We start from the raw sequence: 17,628 nt of genomic DNA, 5'->3' as shown, positions 1-17,628 counted from the left end.
GTGCTTCACCCATCCCACCACACAACCCCCTTGCAGACAGGGAGAGCTGGCTGCTCTGTGCATCCCCAAGACGAACGTGGGGACAGTCAGGCAGCCAAGCTCTTCTGAAAGGCTCAGTACAGGGTGTCTGGCCGGCACAGGCTGCTGTCCTGGGTATCCTGTGGCAGCAGGGTCCCTGCATCCCGACCTCTGCCTCCCTGCACCCCTGGGTTTGTCGGGGCCAGTGCAGCTGGGCTTGGAGGTTTGGGGAGCGCTTTCCTTCCAGCCGTTTCCCCCAGTTCTGTTGTTTGGTTTCTTTGCTTTGCTTTTCCTGTTGCTGTCCTGGCTATTCACACGCCATCTCTCTGAGTGCCAAGGCTGCCCCTGAAAGGGCTGGCGCATTAGGGAGTCTCTGCACGCTGCCTCCGGAGCCGGCTGTGCCAGTGATCACCAGCCACTTCAAAGCGCTTCCTCTCCCGGCCCTCCCACCGGCTGCCAGGGCTGGCAGACCCCTGCCACCCCCAGCCCGATAGACAGGGCCAGGGAAGCGGGGTCCAGGTTATGGCTGGAGAAGGGGACAATATAAGGCATGGCCAAACACCTTGGATGTGCTTGTCTGGTTTTCCCTTCCCGCTGGCACTGCTCACGGGCAGGGTTTCTCTGCAGCCCATCTGCAGCTGCCTCTGGCCACATCCTGCAGAGCTGTTGGGGGACATTCCCACTGCCCCCACTGGGCTCTGTTGGATGGACCAGCGGATCCCCCGTGCCGGCCATTTGGGCATCCAGGTGTGATGTGCCAGGAATTAAAGCACCCAGACACTGGCAGTGCTCTTCAGCTCCAGCCAGGCTCTGGTGGCCATTGGCTTGAATTAATTGAGTCACTTGTGATGAGACACAGAGGCTCCTCCGCCTCTTATCGTATGTCTTGAGTTAGTAATGTTTGGGGTGAGGATAATGTACCTGCAGTGCTGATTTCCTTGGGCTGAAATTTTGAAGATTGGCTCATTCTGGAATATTCATGATTATAATTTCTAAGGCAACATATGAACAGTGATGAGCTCTCCTCTTGCAGAACAGTATTTTGGTGGTTGAAAATGCTCCCACCTTACTGGAGTTTTCATGATTTCTGCCACCCCTAAACTCAGTGTATTTCATAGCAGATGGAGGTCTGAGAATTTATCATAGTTTATCTCTGGGACAGAAAACCACCCCTGTTTCCCCGCCCAGTTGCCCACAGTAATTTCCTGCATGGAAATTTCCTAAATGCCAGTGTCCTCCACACACGTTGGTCCTTTCTCTGGGAGCAAGACAGGCCAGTGGTGCTTTGAGAAACAGTGCCAGGGGAGCTGACAGCACTGAGGCTCAGCTGAGGCTCAGGTTTTGCTGTGAAAATAACCCTGCCCACCCAAAGACCATGTACACACACACACACACACACACTATACAGAACTTATGTGCAAAACGCAGCTCTGCCCTTTGCTTTGTTCTGCCAACACTTCCAGCCTGTGCTTGGCTGTGGCAGGTGCCAGGATGATTTTCCCTTCCCTTCACCAGCAGCCTGGGCAAGCCTTGCTGCAGGGTATGAGGAGGTGGATGTCATTTTTGGAGGGGAAAAAACTGTGGCTGCCCTGCACTCAGCAACCCTCCCCAGTTTTCATTAGCGACTGCCCAAATCTCTCTGGCTGGGGCTGTGCAGAGCCTGTGATGCTGCAGAGACCAGTGTGCAGGTCCAGCATCTTCCTCTGCTGTGCGAGGGTGGCTGGAGCTCCCAGCAGCTCCTGGGCTCAGGATGTGCTTTGGCTGCTCTGCAGGAAAAGCGTCGTGGCTTCTCCACTGCTCTCCAAGAAGGGGATTTGTCCGAGTACTGGCTGAGGCTTCCCTGCCGTGCTCCCTTGCTGGAAGCTTCTCCCCAGCCCCCTCAAAGCCTGCTGCTCTGCAGAGCTGGCTGAGCAGACCACCGCCCTGGTGCTCTGCTTCCACTCCGGGGAATGATTTGCAAAGGTGAGGGTAGGTGTTTGTGCTGGTGGAGGCAGCAGAGCGTGAGAAGATGCAGTGCTTTTACCGAGTCCGCTCAAGGATGGAAATAACTCCTCTGCATCATTCCGGGACAGGGAGGGGCTGGGCAGCACCAAGGTATGCTGCAGTCCTGGAGCAAGGGCTGGTGGCTGGAAGGTCCCAGCAGAGTTGCACCTTCCCATGGGGTTGTGCAGCAGCAAGTTCAACAGCTGCATCAGTCTTGGTCCAGTTCCTTGTCACTCCTGGAGGAGCAGCTGAGGTGGTGTGGCCAGTGGCAGGTGTACCTTTGGGTGCACGTAGCCATCAGACAGCTCCTGCTCCCTGAGGCATCATGGCTGTTTTGTGGGAGTGGGTGCCCCACTTGCACGGAGGAGAGGATGCTGGAGCTGCCTACAGGCACCCTGAACAGACTTTTGGATCTGGAAAGATGACAGCTCAGGCTCCTGCTCTTGTGTTATCCACACCATGGTGAGAATGAAGCCTCCAAGGACTTAGGCTCCTCACCCTCCTTTATCCCTGTTTGCACTGGTGTCAGTGCTGTTGGTATGATTTACTTAAGATAGCATAAATCCAGTGTGGATGGCCCTGTTTTGGGGGAAGTGATTTTATTTTTTACTGAACTTGAACTTAAATCTTTCCAGAACCTTTAGATAAGAGCATATGCATCCTTCCTATCGGCCTGAACAATGTCACTTTGCAGTCAGCTTAAAGTGAAGTGGCACAACAGACATTTACACTGGGTTAGTGGAGGGTGTTTTTGATGGGTAAGGAGAATGAGCCACGAGCCTTTTTGGTTTTTCCAGCTGTGAATCCACAGGCTTTAGCCCATCCCCATGAGAGTAGGTGCTGCAGGGCTCTGCATGGTGGCCTTTGTTAGTGCAGAGGAAGATCTCCTGGGATGGGTATCCCTGAACATGTCAATAGACAGTGGAAGGAGATATTGGAGCAAAGTGCAAGGAGTGGGTGAGGGAAGTGAAGCTGTGATTGCTCTCAAGAGCTGTGGGACATCGGTGGGTTGTGCTGAAGGTAAACATTGCAGCAAGAGGTAAAAAGCCCACTTGGTCACAACAGTCTGTGTTGGCCATAACCCCAGCCAGCCTGGAACCTTCCTGCTGATGGGTAAGGCTCGTGCTTTGCTTCTGCCACATACATGCCCCTGCTGTTCCCCTCTGCCCTAGCCTGCATCACTGTGCTCCTGCTTTGCTCAGCTCCCCAAGTGCTGCTTTCTGCCATCTCTTCTGTGGCGCCTGAAGCTCAGGGTGCTTTAGGCTTGTCCCAGCCATCCCTAAGCTCTGCAGCAGCAGTCTCCAGCTGGATCCCTCCCTGATCAGCCAGAACAGTTGCTCAGGTCATAGAGATGTTATCCACTGCCCTCTCTTACAGCCTGACAGGTCCTCATAGCTGATTCCTCCACCCTCATCTTCATGGAGACCTTTGCCCCCTAAAGGAGACCAGGCTGGAGGGCTGCAGCCTGGCTGTTCTCAGGGGTTTAAAAGCACCAGGGCCTTTGGCAGTGGAAAATGATCTCCAGCTGCCTGTGATCAGCTTCCCAGCTCTGCAGCACGGTGTGATGAAGGCTCACTGCCTGTGGTCATCATTAGAGAAAAATCCCCATCCCTTAGCGGTAGCAAGAGGTTGGCACGTAGCACCGGTTAGCAAATATTGCATGAGTACTTCGTCATTTAAGTGCTTTCTGGGCTTGCAGCTCTTCCTAATGAAGATGCAGCAGGTCAAGCCTGCAGCCTCCTGCAGAGAGGCTGAGTGGCCACACACACACGGCCGAGCTGGGGGGTGGGCTGGGGAGGGAGAGCGGGAAGGAGGCAGCAGGAAGGGGGAATGCTGGGGCTGAGGTGCTGGGGCAAGAGGTGACAGGGATGGGGCGTGGTGCTGGGTGAAAAGAGGAGAATGATGTGAGATGCTCAGGGGGTGGTTGGGTGGTGAAGCAGGAGGTGAGGAGGCGGGGCTGGAGCACAGCGGGGGTAGGTTGGGAGGTGAGCTCTGAGTTGGAAAAGATCAGGATGGCACAGGAGACAGCTGATCCATCCCTGCCCTGGGCAGGAGCAACTCTACCTTGCCTCTTCCTGGCGGTGTGTCTCACCTGGTCTTAAACACCTCCCCAGATCGCCTCTTCTAGAACTTTCCTGTCCTTTCTGCCAGGAGGGTTTTCTTCTCATTCTACCTCATGTAAATTCAGAGTTGCCTGTGCTGTGTAGCAGAGAAGGACTTGCTCTTCCACCTCACCACCTCACAGTATCCTTTCACTTGTTGGGATACTGCTGTAGCTCCCGTCATGCCTCTACTCCTGGTATTGGTGTGACCCAGCCTTCTGCACACTTTTCGTGCCTTCTGGATTTTTCTAGATTTCCTGTTGCTACTTCTCCAGACTTTCTCCAGCAGGTCATACCTGCTTAAGGCATTCTGCAAGCTTCTTGCCCCAATGGAGCTGCCTCATGGCCATTTCAGACCTCTTACTCCCCCATAACAGATTCCTTTTAAATTCAAATACTGTCCCACTCCATGCTGCCATCTCTTTTATCCACATCCCATGTCACCTGCAGAATGCCAATCCCAGAGTGACAGTGAGAACAACTCCCTGATTTTTGTCTTACTGGCCAGTTTTGTGCTTTTAGTCTCATAGTTCCATGCAGCCACAGGGCTGTCCCTTGCCTGTGGGAGCCTTACTGCAGGCTGTGCAAAACCCTTGCTGTGGTGCTGATGGGGCCCATTGGGGGCAGCAGCAGGACCCTGGGATCAGCCAGGTGCCTGGAGGGATGTTGGAGCCCTGTGTTTCAGGGGAGAGTCACTGGGCAGTCCTGCCTGGGGGAAACCCTGTTGTCACCCCAGAGCTCACCATCACCTGGGGAACTTTCTTTTTGTTACATGCACTAGGGAGCAGAGGACTGCAGGTGCTGGTCTGCAGCTCTGAGGGGATACGGAGAGCTCAGCCTCTTCCTGAAATTCGGGGCTCCAGGGCACAGGGATGGCACCACTCACCTTTGTGCCCACATGGACAGGCAGTCCTTTGCAGGAACAGACCTTTGGTACAGATCTGCAACACTCCTGCTCCCTGCCAGCCCACAGGCCACCTCTCCTGGCTCCCACTGGCTGCTTGGAGCTCGGGAAGTGCCGTGCTCACTGCATGCCATCCACAGCAGCATTCCACAGTGCTGGGCTGGGGCTGCCGGGCTGGCCACGCAACGTAAGGTGTTCAGGACACTACAGAAACCGGTATGTTCAGGGTTCTGCCTTGGCCAGGTCAGCCTGGTTGGTGCCTTCGCAATCCTCAGTGAAACAGGCAATGAGTCTTTTAAGAAGGGAGGTGGTGCAGGACGGAGCTGAGCAGCACAGGGCAGCCCCTGTCATGAGGGCTCCCTGCAGCTGCTGTGGTGGTCTCGTGTGGCGGCTCCAGTGGTTGGTGACACTGCTGGACCAGGCACAAGGGGCCATGCACCACCTGGGGGTGATGGGCAGGACCCTGCCTGGTGGTCAGTGGCCATGCAGGGCAACCCTTTGTGTGAGCTCTGCTGGTGACAGAGGACAGTTGTCCCCAGTGGCAGCAGAGCCAGGAGCAGGGCTCCTGCTTGCACCTGGGTGGTAGGAGAGGGAGCTTTGCCTGGAGCAGGGAGCTGAGGGGATGCAGGAGGATCTGCAAGTGCTTTGAGAGACTGATCCACCACCAGCGCTGACGCTGCCACAGCCCCACTCTCCTCTTCCCTGCCACCCTGGCCCTCCCCAGGGAGGATCTGGGAAGGGGTCCAGGTGAAGTGGCATCTTGGCGCAGCTCCCGGGGCAGTCCTGCCCGTGCCCTACACTGCCCTGGCTCTGGGAGAGGTGCAGTGTGAGTAGCCAGCAGTGCTGTGGGGCACAGGCCTGGCCCCACCGTCTCTGCTATCATGCTATTTTTGAATTCTCTTTTTTTTTTTCTGTTGTGTTTTTTTTCTTTTCTTTTTTTTTTCTTTTTGTTGTTTTGTTTCTATTTCCTTTCGTTTTCCTTTTTTTGTTCTGTCTCCTCGTGTTTGGTCCCTAGGAGCCAGCGCTAAGAAACAGGGCGAGGACTTAGCGGATAATGACGGTGATGAAGACGAAGGTATTTCTGTGCTCGAGGCTGCCACTGCATGACACGCAAAGCAGCTCCGTTTGCCCGCCATCCGCTGCCACTCCCAGGGAGCCCTGTGTGTGTCTGTCTGCCGTGCCAGGCAGCTGCGCGGGGTGGGGGGCAGGCTGGCCGGCTGTGCAGGGCACCCAGGACCTTCCCCTCCTCCTGAGGGCGGGGGAAAGCTCATGGGGGGGTTTTTTTCCTGCCTTAGGAGAAGTTTGCTCCTGCTCAGTTTGAGCGAGGTGCAGGGAGGAAGCATGGCAGCTTGGGAGGAGAGGAGCCCTCGGGCACCTGGGCCCATTTCACCCTGAGCCCGGTCACATCCCACCTCCAGCCTCATCCCCCCGGAGCCGTTTGGATAAGTGCAGCTGGGAGCCAACAACTTCCCCCTCCACTCTTGCCTGGCCCCGCCACGGGCACCAACCCAGGGTGGCTGTGCCAGCAGCCTGAACCCTTGGCACTCAAAGGGTATCTGGCCATGCCCAGGAGACCCAAGGTCCACTTGGTTTCTGTTAACTTCTCTACTTCCTCACCCAGTGGAAGCGAGGTCTTGCTTGCAAGCAGAGCATCAGCACCAGTCAAGGCAGAGCAAGTGGGCTTTCAAGCAGATGTGATTCTAGATGTACACCAGGGCTAAGCAAGCTGCAGGATAAGCTATTTTTAGTAAAACGGGGTCGTTCATCTGCAGGGTACGGAGCTGGTGTGTTTGGCTGCAGAGATGTGAAGAGAGGTAGGAGGAAGATTTGGCCAGGGTGCAGCTCGAATGTGCTGAGGACAGTAAAACCTCAGGGTGTGCAGAAGGCCCAGGGCAGCTAGAACACAGCCTGGCAGATGGCTTTTAGGATCTGGGAAATAGATGAAAAACTTTTTCCTTGGCAGTACTAAACCCCGGTTGTTTACTCCCGCTAACCTGTGCCCCAGGATCTCTTGTACCAGGATGTAAACTGGCATTCAGCCTGAGTGACTTGACTGTGCTAAATCCCAGCACACCAAACTGTGCTGGAGCAATTAGGAGCTGTTTATTCCCTGGTACATCTCCTACATTGCTGACATTCTGCTGCAAGGATGTCCCTTTGTGTGTCAGTGGGAGCGTGCAGCAGGGAGAAGACATGGGCACGGGCACTGATGTTCCTGTCCTTCACATTTCAAGCAGGTGGCCCTGGAAAAAGTTGTCCTGATATAGCTCTGCCACACAGGCGATGTCTGTCCTGTAAGAGCTGCCAGCATTTTTTGCTTTTCTGGTCTGTGCATTTGACTGGCTACAACCTGGCGATAGGAAAAGAGCCAGCACAGGTTTTGCTTTTGGCATAGCCTCATTCTCCTGGAGGGAAGAGGTTTTCTGTGGGGAAGGGAGGCCACCTTTAGCCATGCCATGGGCCGCAGCTGAAGGTGAGGATGGCCACAGGTAGCCATCAGCCTGGTCTGTAGCCCCCCTGCAGTGGGCAAGCCACAGGGAGGAGTGGACGTGGGAAGAGGTTAGGTGGGTGTGAGAGAGCATGTCCACCCCAAGCGGGCATCAGCACTGAGATGGTGTGGCTGTGCCCCCGGAGTGCAGCCCTGCGTGGACTGTGGTGGGGGCTGGCAGCCAGGGAGGCAGGCAGGGAGCAGCAGCTGGCTGGGGCAGCTGGGGCCAAGCAGGCACTGCCAGCCCACCCGAGCAAGGTACTGGGTGCGGGAGAGCACGAGGGAGGGCAAAGTCCATCAGTGCTGGCTCGCCAGCCCAGCACAGGCATTTGGGACTTGGCACTGAGTCTGTGATGGGTGCAACCACCTCCTCTGTGTAACATGGGCGAGATGCACCAGGAGCCCAAGCGTGGGTGTTATTGCCCTGTGGATGGATGTGACTCCATGAGGGATCACAGGCCAGTGGGGCAGAAGGGGCAGGATGTCCCCTAGACAGGACCAGTTGAGAGAGGGAGCGTGGCTGCTCCCTGTCCCCCAGGCTCCTGCAGTCCTTCCTCCCCGGCCCTCGGGGTCCTGTTCCCCATCCTCACTCCATGCCTCATCCCTGTCCTTGTCCAGATGCTGTGCTCACCTCCCTGACACACACACGTGCATACACCGTCTGCCTCATCACCATGTCTGTGTCTGGGCACTGGGGTGCCGTGGGTTCACATCCCAACAGCAGGCAGGTCTCTGCCTTCCTAGGGGGATGGGAAGGGAGGGTGAGAGAGTGAGACATTGGAGCACACGTCAGTGGCCCCTCCACCTTCTAGGTCCTGCACACCCCCATCCCTGCCCCCCCCTACAATGCCAGCTTCCAGGACTCCCGGAGCACTTGGGTCCAGCCAAAGGCAGGATGTGGGGCTGCATCCCAACGCTGGACTCTGCAACTCCCGCCCACAACAGAGCTGGTCTGGCTCCCGCACGATGCCAGAGCCCAGCTCTGGGGAAGAGCAGTGGGGTCCAGCCAGCACCCCTCCCACACTGTGCTCAGACCCCCGAGGGAGCAGCAGTGTGGGGATGGTGCAGCGATTGCCACCGCCCAGAGAAGGGCTGGCAGGGTTGGTTTAGTGGTGTTTGGCTTTGGAGGTCCATGCTGTGGCCCCCCAGGAGAGCTCTGGCTTTGGCTCCTAAGCCCCCTCCCTGGTCCTGGCAGCTGGCATTGCCCTTGTACTTGGTCTGCCTGTCGGGCAGGGTGCTGCGGCCGTCGGTGGGGTCCTGTGTTTAACCACCTCTCCTTCCAGACATCCGGGACAGCGGGGCCAAGCCGGTGATGGTGTATATCCACGGTGGCTCGTACATGGAGGGCACGGGGAACATGATAGACGGCAGCATCCTGGCCAGCTACGGGAACGTGATTGTCATCACCCTGAACTACCGCGTTGGAGTGCTCGGTATGAGCTGGCCGGCGTGGGCTGTGCCGTCAGCACAGCCGGGCAGTGGGACAACCCCCGTGTCTGACCGGGCTTGAACCAGCCGGGAAGGGGGCGGAGGGGGGCGTGGGGCCGGCGGGATGCGCTGCGGGCACGGCCCTTGCCTCCCGCCCCGGCTGCCAAGCGCGGTGCCACGTGGCAGAACCCCCAGCGCGCGGTCGCAGCGCAGTCTGGGTCCTGGCACCGGCCCCCCCCCGGCTCATTTACACAAACTGGCTCAACTGAAAGCAAATATTGGTTTGTGGTTAAATGAATAATAAATGTGTTTACCCAGCATCTCCTCCTGAGAGGGCTCAGAGCGGTGAGGTGCCAGCGGGTACTGCCTGGCTGTCCTGGGGACCTGGCAGCTCTCCCTTCCTGGGCACAGACTGTTCTCCAAACCAGTTGAGCTGCTGGGACCCCCTCAACCACCCACCATGGCCTGGCCGCCTGCAGAGGGGACCACAGAAGGGTGTCAGGTGCCATACAGAGGAGGGCAGCAGTCCCATTTCCACAAGCACTGGTGACCTAGAGAGGCAGAATGAGGACATGGGGTCAAAAGGTAGTGCAGTGCCCTGCTTGCTGCAGCATAAACCCCCAGGGGCTGAGACACAGGGAACTTGTGTGGAGCACACTGCTGCTTCCCTTAGCAGCAGGGAGAACAAGGGGTGCAAAGGTTTGGGGAAAGCTCCTTCCCAGCCAAGCTGCTGTCAGGGCTGGCTCTCTTACTAGCCATCCAGCCTAGCATGGTGTTCTCCCTTGGCAGCTGGGCTCCCAGCTAGTACCTGAGACAGCACATCCCTCTGATAGCCTTCAGACCCCTGAGTTTCTTGCAGAAGATGACAGTTACCCGGTAGAAAATAAGCTTTTCAGTAAAAATAAACCTACTCAAGACCTTTTAAATTAAAAATTGCCCCTTTAGGATGAATAGGTGCAAACTTAAGAGACGTGAGTCACAATATGACATTAGACTTAAGTGGTGCCTTCATCATTTCCATTGAAGTGGTGCACCACACCCAGCCAGACCACCTCCAAGTGCCAGCACAGCACTGGGGCCGCTCCCTGTGTGCTGGGATTACCTGCCTGGATTTTAACTCGGGATCATGATTTTGGCTTCCTGCTTAGAGTCAAACCAAACAAAAGTGGTGATAACTTATCTTGGGTGTTCCCTTTGCTGTTGAAAACTTCTCAGCTTCTTCCTCACTGAGAGCCTTTGTATTTTAAGCTGCAATCAGTTCCTCTCTGCCCAGCCCACCTCCTTACATTTACTGGGCCTCCCCCAGTCCGTGCTGGTCCATGGAAAGCATTGGCTGTGCAGGCACTCGGCCTTCCTGCAGCCGCTGATGCTTTCTCAGCTTTCCCTGGAGCATGTGTGAGCTGTCTTGAGCCATTCTTAGCACAGGTGGTGGTATGGGTAGGACAGAGCTTTATGCCCTTTACCCTGTCACTGTTGGCTGAAGAGGCTCCCCAGGGCTTGCAACTGCACTCTCAGCCTTTCGCCCCTCTTTGCTGTGCAGAGGGTGGCTGGAGCTCGAGGTGTCCCTGCTCCAGCTTAGAATTCTCTTGGTAGTGGGGTCTCATGTTGTAGTGGTACGGGGTCCCATAGAAGCTCCCCTATGCCTGGGGAAGGGGGGTGGGAGGTCAGGACATTCCCTGCTTCCTCATCCCTAACTGGGCTCCCCTTGGCCCTCAGGGTTCCTGAGCACAGGGGACCAGGCTGCCAAGGGCAATTATGGGCTGCTGGACCAGATACAGGCCCTGCGCTGGGTCAGCGAGAACATCGCCTTCTTTGGGGGAGATCCCTTGCGGATCACGGTCTTCGGCTCCGGCATCGGTGCCTCCTGTGTCAGCCTGCTCACCCTCTCCCACCACTCTGAAGGTAGGTGTCAGCTGTGCCTGGGATGCTGCAACTGCGAGCAAACACCCCACTGATGCTGCTCTAGGGAAGGGAGCCCACGCAGGTCCCGCTGCCCAGCCTAACAAAGCCAGGGCTGCTTTCTAATTAGTTGCTGGTGAGAGCCTGACCCGGGGCTGGGAAAAAAAACATTCTCATCCTGGGCAGGGAGAGGCCAGTGGCAGAGCATGTGGGAGGCAGGGATGGAGCTCCCAGTGCACAGTGCTGCAGCCTGGGGCCAGCACCCAGGCATGGGGAGAGGTGGGGACCCCTCCCGTGGCATCCTGCCCTGGTGCTCAGGCTTGTCCATGTGCAGATGTGGAAGGGGGGTAGGGCATCATGCAGGGCACCAGGAACACGGATCTCAGTGCTAGGAAAGGCATTCACACTGGAATAGAAGGGAAAACAGACCTGAGCCTGAGGAGGGATGGAGGGCCCCATCTTGTGAGACTGGGAGAGCTGGAAGTGCTGTGACTAGCAAAACACAGGTGGAAGTAGAATGATTGATATCTGTAAATATAGCAGAGTGTTTACTCTAGATAAAGTAAGGAATTATTTATGCTAAAAGATTGTGTTGGAATAAGAGCAAATGCATGTAAACCACCTGCAAAGACATTTACATCAAGCATTTGGGGAAAAAAATTAACCGTGGGACTAGAGGTTCTCGATAAATTTCCTAAAGGAAACTGTAGGAGCAAAACCTGAACTGAATGTGATCCACGGGGGACTAGCCTGCCAAGGACATGCTCACAGGCTTTATATGAGGGTGCAACTCTCGCCAGTGCTGTGTCCCCAAGTGTGATGCAGGGGAGAAAGGGACACGTGTGGGCAGGAGACATGGGTGTGAATCTGCACCTGAGAGACACACTCCAAATTGCACTTGAAGCTGATGTGAAGAGCTGCAGCCCTGCTCAACAGCCTGGGTATCACACAGGAATGGAGACCTTCAGAACCTCAGCAGGGCTGATGGCTGATGATGGGAAGTCTTTTGCAGGCTGAGAGCTGCCGCAGAAAGAAAAAGTGTTTTCTCTGCCCATATTGAGTGTGAAAGGCTGGTGGGGGAACACTATGTGTGATGCATTCACAGTACTTCTTAGGGTGCTCCTTTCCATCACAGGAGTGCAGGACTGTGTGCTTGGCTGCCCAGGTGGCCCAGGATGGAGAGAGCAGCATGGAGTGAGTTTGAGGGTGGATTGGAGGGGCTGCTTCTTGTGACTTTCCAGCCACAAAAAATAGTCCTGTTAGTATAGTACTTTCCAGGTGATGCTATGCTTTCTGCCACTGAATCCTGCACCTGAATGCCTAAACCCTGTATCTGCCACTAAACCCTGTATCCTTTTCTGCCCTGTCCAGCCCCAATGCCTGTGGTGTGGTCTCCCCTGAGTCTCAGTGGTGCTGTGTGCTCAGCACCCTCCCAGATGTGGCAGGGGAGCTGTAAATGCTGTGAGGTGTGAGGGGAGTGCTCAGTGCTGCAACCAGTGTCTCATAAAACCAAATGGCCATAAAATTACCTCAAAAACCCTCTGTGCCAGAGCACCCATCTCCCCAAGGACAGGTAGCTGGCTCTGGAACATGGCAGGGGAGCTGTGCTAAGATGCAATCTGCAGACCAGGTATTGCATCAAAATAAAACTCATAGTGATCAAAAGTAATTAATGAAGCTGCTGATTTATGCCTGCTCTGCCAGGTGCTGCAAGAGGCAGACCCTGGAGGCTTGGTACAGCACAGTGTCTGGCTGCCTGGGAGATCCACATCTTCCCTGCCAGCCTCAGCCCTTGCAGGCAGGTGTGTTCCACACCAGTGACCAAAATGCAGAGCTCCACCACCTTGCCTGGGCCCCAGAAGGCTGGAGAGGCCCAGGGTGCTTGTAGGGCTTCAGCCAGGTGCTGGCATGGAGGGGGAGGACGTGATGAGTGTAGACTCTTGCACACTCCTGGGTCCTCCTGGATCAGGACATGGCCATGGAGAGACACAGTAAAGGAACTCCATCAGGGACATGACCAGCTACTGCTGACATCAGCTGCCCCATACTTCCCCAGGCAGGGGCAGAGCCCAGCCTAGGGGGTCTGTCTGGGAAGTGATGCTGCTGGCAGGGGCAGTATGGCTGCTGCTGGGACAGCGTCTCCTGAGAACCAGGATACCCCATCCTGGCTCCTTGGCACGTGGACGATGGTGCAGAGCAAGCAAACCCATGGCCAGTCTCCAGCCTGTAGGCTGGGTATGGCTTTCTAGGGCACTGGGAGGTGACAAACAGAGCTTGTGACTTCTCTTTGTCCCAGTGCATGGGACTGTACGTCAGGTACTTGGCAGAGCAAGGGCTGTGCGTGCAGACAAGAGCTATGGACATGGTGGCCAGGAGCCAGGAGCCTCTGAACACTTCTGTTGCGGGAAGGTGCATGTTTCCCTGCAGAGCAGCACAGCCCTGGTTGCAGAGAGGTTCTCTGCACTTCAGGGTGCTGGGGACAGCCCTGAGACCAGCACAGTGTTGTGCCAGCACCATTCAGAGATCACCTTAAACAGTCCCCTGTAGTGAGCAAGTGCCGGGGACTGGCAGGGGTGCAGGCAGCACTTGGGGTGCAGAAGAGAGCTGGTCGGAGAGCAGGGACCCTGGGGTGCACCCCGGACTGAGACTGGCTGCCTTTCACAGCCCCGGAGGCTCTGCTTCCTCACCACCCTTTGTATTCTGAGCACAAGCACCATTGACATGGGACTGGAGCGAAGCCACGCATTTCTCTGCCTGGGCCAGGGCCTTTGTGGCCTCGTTTTCCAGGGCGAAAGTCCACTCCCTCTGTGTTCCTGGTGGCAGAAAGGCCCTCTTTGTGCGTCTGGCAGCGTGCTCCTGCAGGGCCGGATTGGCACTGAGCAGCCCCAGCTGGGCAGGAAGCAGCAGGGAGGGGGTCGAGGGGGACTCTGACAAAGCACTGGGGTGGGACACGCAGGGTTAAGTGCCCTCGAGCAGGCGTTAACCCTCCCACTGCTGCCAGCCCGCAGCCTGGCTGCTCAGTGAAGCAGGTGCCAACCTGGACTGGAGGATGGTGCTGAGCCAGGGACAGTGTGTGCCCCTCGGGGGCTCAGGCAACATGTCCTTGGGGTGGCTGGAGTGGCACGGGCTGCTCAGCAAGGCCAGGCTGTGATGCAGCCATGGCTCCTCTTCTCCACCTACCAGACAAAGATGCTGGGCCATCCCCTGCAATGGGATCCTCAGGGAGCACAGCAGCCCTTGTTTGCTGCCAGGAGCATCCCCCCACACTTGCATGTCCAGCTGTCACCCTGCCACCCTCGCAGTGGCCCTGAGCTGAACCCCTGTGTGAGCCTGGCTCAGCAGCAAAGCCCAGGTCAAGGCCAGGTGTGGGCTGAAGTGCTGGGTCCTTGCAGGGATAAAAGAGCATCAATGCCTTCTCCACGCTGCATCCTGCGCTGCAGTGCTGGGGTGTTGGAACCCTGCTGAGAGCTTCCTCCACTCCTTGCCTGTATTGCAGGTCTCTTCCAGAGGGCCATCATCCAGAGCGGCTCCGCGCTCTCCAGCTGGGCAGTGAACTACCAGCCCGTGAAGTACACCAGCATGCTGGCCGACAAGGTGGGCTGCAATGTGCTGGATACTGTGGACATGGTGGACTGCCTGCGGCAGAAGAGTGCCAAGGAGCTGGTAGAGCAAGACATCCAACCGGCTCGCTACCATGTGGCCTTCGGGCCGGTCATTGACGGGGATGTGATCCCGGATGACCCAGAGATCCTGATGGAGCAGGGCGAGTTCCTCAACTATGATATCATGCTGGGGGTCAACCAGGGTGAGGGGCTGAAGTTTGTGGAGGGTGTGGTGGACCCCGAGGATGGCGTCTCGGGCAGTGACTTTGACTACTCAGTCTCCAACTTTGTGGACAACCTGTACGGATACCCCGAGGGCAAGGACACCTTGAGGGAGACCATCAAGTTCATGTACACAGACTGGGCCGACCGGGACAACCCCGAGACACGTCGCAAGACTCTGGTGGCCCTCTTCACTGACCACCAGTGGGTAGAGCCATCAGTGGTGACAGCTGACCTGCACGCCCGCTACGGTTCCCCCACCTACTTCTACGCCTTCTACCACCACTGCCAGAGCCTGATGAAACCTGCGTGGTCGGACGCAGCCCACGGGGATGAGGTGCCTTATGTGTTTGGGATCCCCATGATTGGCCCCACAGACCTCTTTCCCTGCAACTTCTCCAAGAACGACGTCATGCTCAGCGCCGTGGTGATGACCTACTGGACCAACTTTGCCAAGACAGGGTGAGTGGGGATGGGTGCTGTGCCTTGGGGGTCTGTACTCACTGCAGCTGTACCCCTCTAGACCGTGCTGTGGTGGGGGAGGTTGTCATGCCTGATGTGGAACACTGAGCCCCCTGAGCCCAGAGGTCTGTGTGCTGCACCTTCACTGGGGTCATGGCCTCAACCACAAAGCCAGAAGCTTAGAGCGTGGGCAGTCCCTGGGACAGGACCCAGCCAAACGCAGGGGTGGGGAGGCTGGTTGTCTGTGGTTGTCATGGATGAGGCTTGACCCAGGGTTGGGGTGCTGCCCAGACATGCAGGACCTTTTGCCAGCACACCCTGTGCCACCACTGGCAAAGGCGTCCCCAGCCTCCATCTCTGCACCCAGCTATCCCTCCTTGCTTCTTTGACTTTTCTCAGTGCTAGTTCTTTTCTGCCTGTGTTTCACAGGGACCCCAACAAGCCCGTCCCCCAGGACACCAAGTTCATCCACACCAAGGCCAACCGGTTTGAGGAGGTGGCCTGGTCCAAGTACAACCCCCGTGACCAGCTGTACCTGCACATCGGGCTGAAGCCACGGGTACGTGACCACTACCGGGCCACCAAGGTGGCTTTCTGGAAGCACCTGGTTCCCCACCTGTACAACCTGCACGACATGTTCCACTACACCTCCACCACCACCAAAGTGCCACCACCTGACACCACGCAGAACTCCCACATCACCCGCCGGCCCAACAGCAAGATCTGGACCACCAAGCGCCCCGCCATCTCCCCCGCCTACAACAGCGAGAACGGCAAGGAGAAGTGGAGCCCAGAGCAAGAGGCGGGCACCCTGCTCGAGAGCCCCCGCGACTACTCCACTGAACTGAGCGTCACCATCGCCGTGGGCGCCTCCCTCCTCTTCCTCAACGTGCTGGCCTTCGCCGCCCTCTACTACCGCAAGGACAAGCGCCGGCAGGACACGCACCGGCAGCCCAGCCCCCAGCGTGGCGCCGCCAACGACATCGCCCACGCACCTGATGAGGAGATGCCCTCCTTGCAGGTGAGCCAGGGGCACCACGAGTGCGAAGCTGTGCCGTCCCACGACACCCTGCGCCTGGCTGCTCTGCCCGACTACACCCTCACCTTGCGCCGCTCGCCGGACGACATCCCGCTTATGACCCCCAACACCATCACCATGATCCCCAACTCGCTGGTGGGGCTGCAGACCCTGCACCCCTACAACACCTTCACCGCCGGCTTCAACAGCACGGGGCTCCCGCACTCACACTCCACCACCAGGGTATAGCTGCCCGCCGCCGGCGCACACGCATGCACGCACGCACACACACGCAGCAGACACTGGCAGAGGGAGCGGCGGGGCCGGCAGAGCCCCCGGACGGAGGGGCAGCACCCACGGACGGGGCAGCTCCCAGCCCAGAGACCTGTGGGGTCCCGGTGTGGCCCCGGCGCTTTCTTTCGTTCCTATCTAACTTTTGAGAAGTGCTTTGACTCTCCTGGCCTCAGGGCCCCGCGGGTTGCCCCGGGACGCCAGTGGGGTGCAGGGGGGACGCAGTGTAACCCTGCACCCGTGCAGGCGGGCAGGGGTACCCCACTGTCAATGGCCATGGGGCTCCCCGTGCTGTGGCTGTGCCTCCCAGCGGGGCGATCACATCCCCAGCGCTAAGCCCACTGAGCACCCTGGGACTGACGAGGAGCGGGACTGGGCATCCCTCTCGGCCAGTGCCCAGGCATCCCCAGGCAGCTTGGCAGCCCTGGAAAAGGCTCCTTCACTGTGCTGAGAAGTGGCCCTGGGCCATGGTGCTATAGGCAGAGGGAATGGGGACCTGGCCATGTGCTGGGTGCAGGCGCTGGGGCCGGTGCCGGGGCTCAGGGACCCTGGGAGTGGGGCCCTGGGCTGGAGACTTGGCACCTCTGCCCCTCTTTGCGCTGCAGAGAATCTCTTTTGTGTCAGTCATTTCTCTTTGCAGAGACGTTTTTTAAAGCAGATCTTTAGTTCTTTACACACTAACGGAGTCGCCGCGTTTTGTCCTTTGTAAAGATTTTAAAACCAAGTGTTCTTGATATAAAATAAAAAGCCAGTTAGAAGCCAGCGTGTGCGCACGGTGCCGGCCCCCCATGGCGCCCGCCTGCCGTGGGTGGGCACCAGGCAGGGCAGTGCCTCCTGCGCTGCGGGGCCGCGCTCTTTTGTATTTTTTGATATTTTCCCTCCTCTGTCACCCGTGCCCACCTATCTCAGCCAAATAGCCTATCCAACGGCCTGCCTGCGAGCACCTCCGCCCCGGTCCCTCCACTGCCACCACTGGCCAAGTGCCACCCACCGCCCCACGCGGGCATCACCTGCTCTGAGCAACGTCTGTTCACCCCCATGAACCCAGGAGCACCGCCCCAGGCCTGCCCTGCTCCCCCAGGAGCATCCCACATCCCTTCACCACTGCCCCAGGGCCGTGCTGTGCCCTCCTTGCCCGTGCTGCTGCCCAAAAGCAGTGGTTTGCAGCCTGTGTCAGGGGTGGGGTGACAGGAGCAGAGTGAGCTGCTTTC

At 57.6% G+C, this 17,628-nt stretch overlaps 1 protein-coding gene across 4 annotated transcripts in view; it reads left to right on the top strand.

Annotated features, from left to right (window-relative positions):
- The window catches only part of NLGN3 (neuroligin 3), a 38,195-nt gene extending 21,020 nt beyond the window's left edge, over positions 1-17,175 (top strand). For 3 of the 4 annotated variants that reach the window (XM_051789332.1, XM_051789341.1, XM_051789321.1), the window contains 5 exons: positions 6,023-6,082; positions 8,779-8,928; positions 10,640-10,825; positions 14,319-15,108; positions 15,538-17,175. In XM_051789332.1, the coding sequence (XP_051645292.1) occupies positions 6,023-6,082; positions 8,779-8,928; positions 10,640-10,825; positions 14,319-15,108; positions 15,538-16,375 (2,024 nt within the window). In that variant the 3' untranslated portion in view covers positions 16,376-17,175. The remainder of the gene's footprint in view (positions 1-6,022; positions 6,083-8,778; positions 8,929-10,639; positions 10,826-14,318; positions 15,109-15,537) is intronic. The other variant, XM_051789351.1, reaches the window with a different exon arrangement.
- Positions 17,176-17,628: the final 453 nt, after the last annotated feature.

Source organism: Manacus candei, unplaced genomic scaffold (genome assembly GCF_025592945.1).
Source record: "Manacus candei isolate 608988 ecotype Guabito, Panama unplaced genomic scaffold, ASM2559294v1 h1tg000003l, whole genome shotgun sequence".
Lineage (NCBI taxonomy): Eukaryota > Metazoa > Chordata > Aves > Passeriformes > Pipridae > Manacus > Manacus candei.
This window is presented reverse-complemented; position numbering and strand designations above follow the sequence as displayed.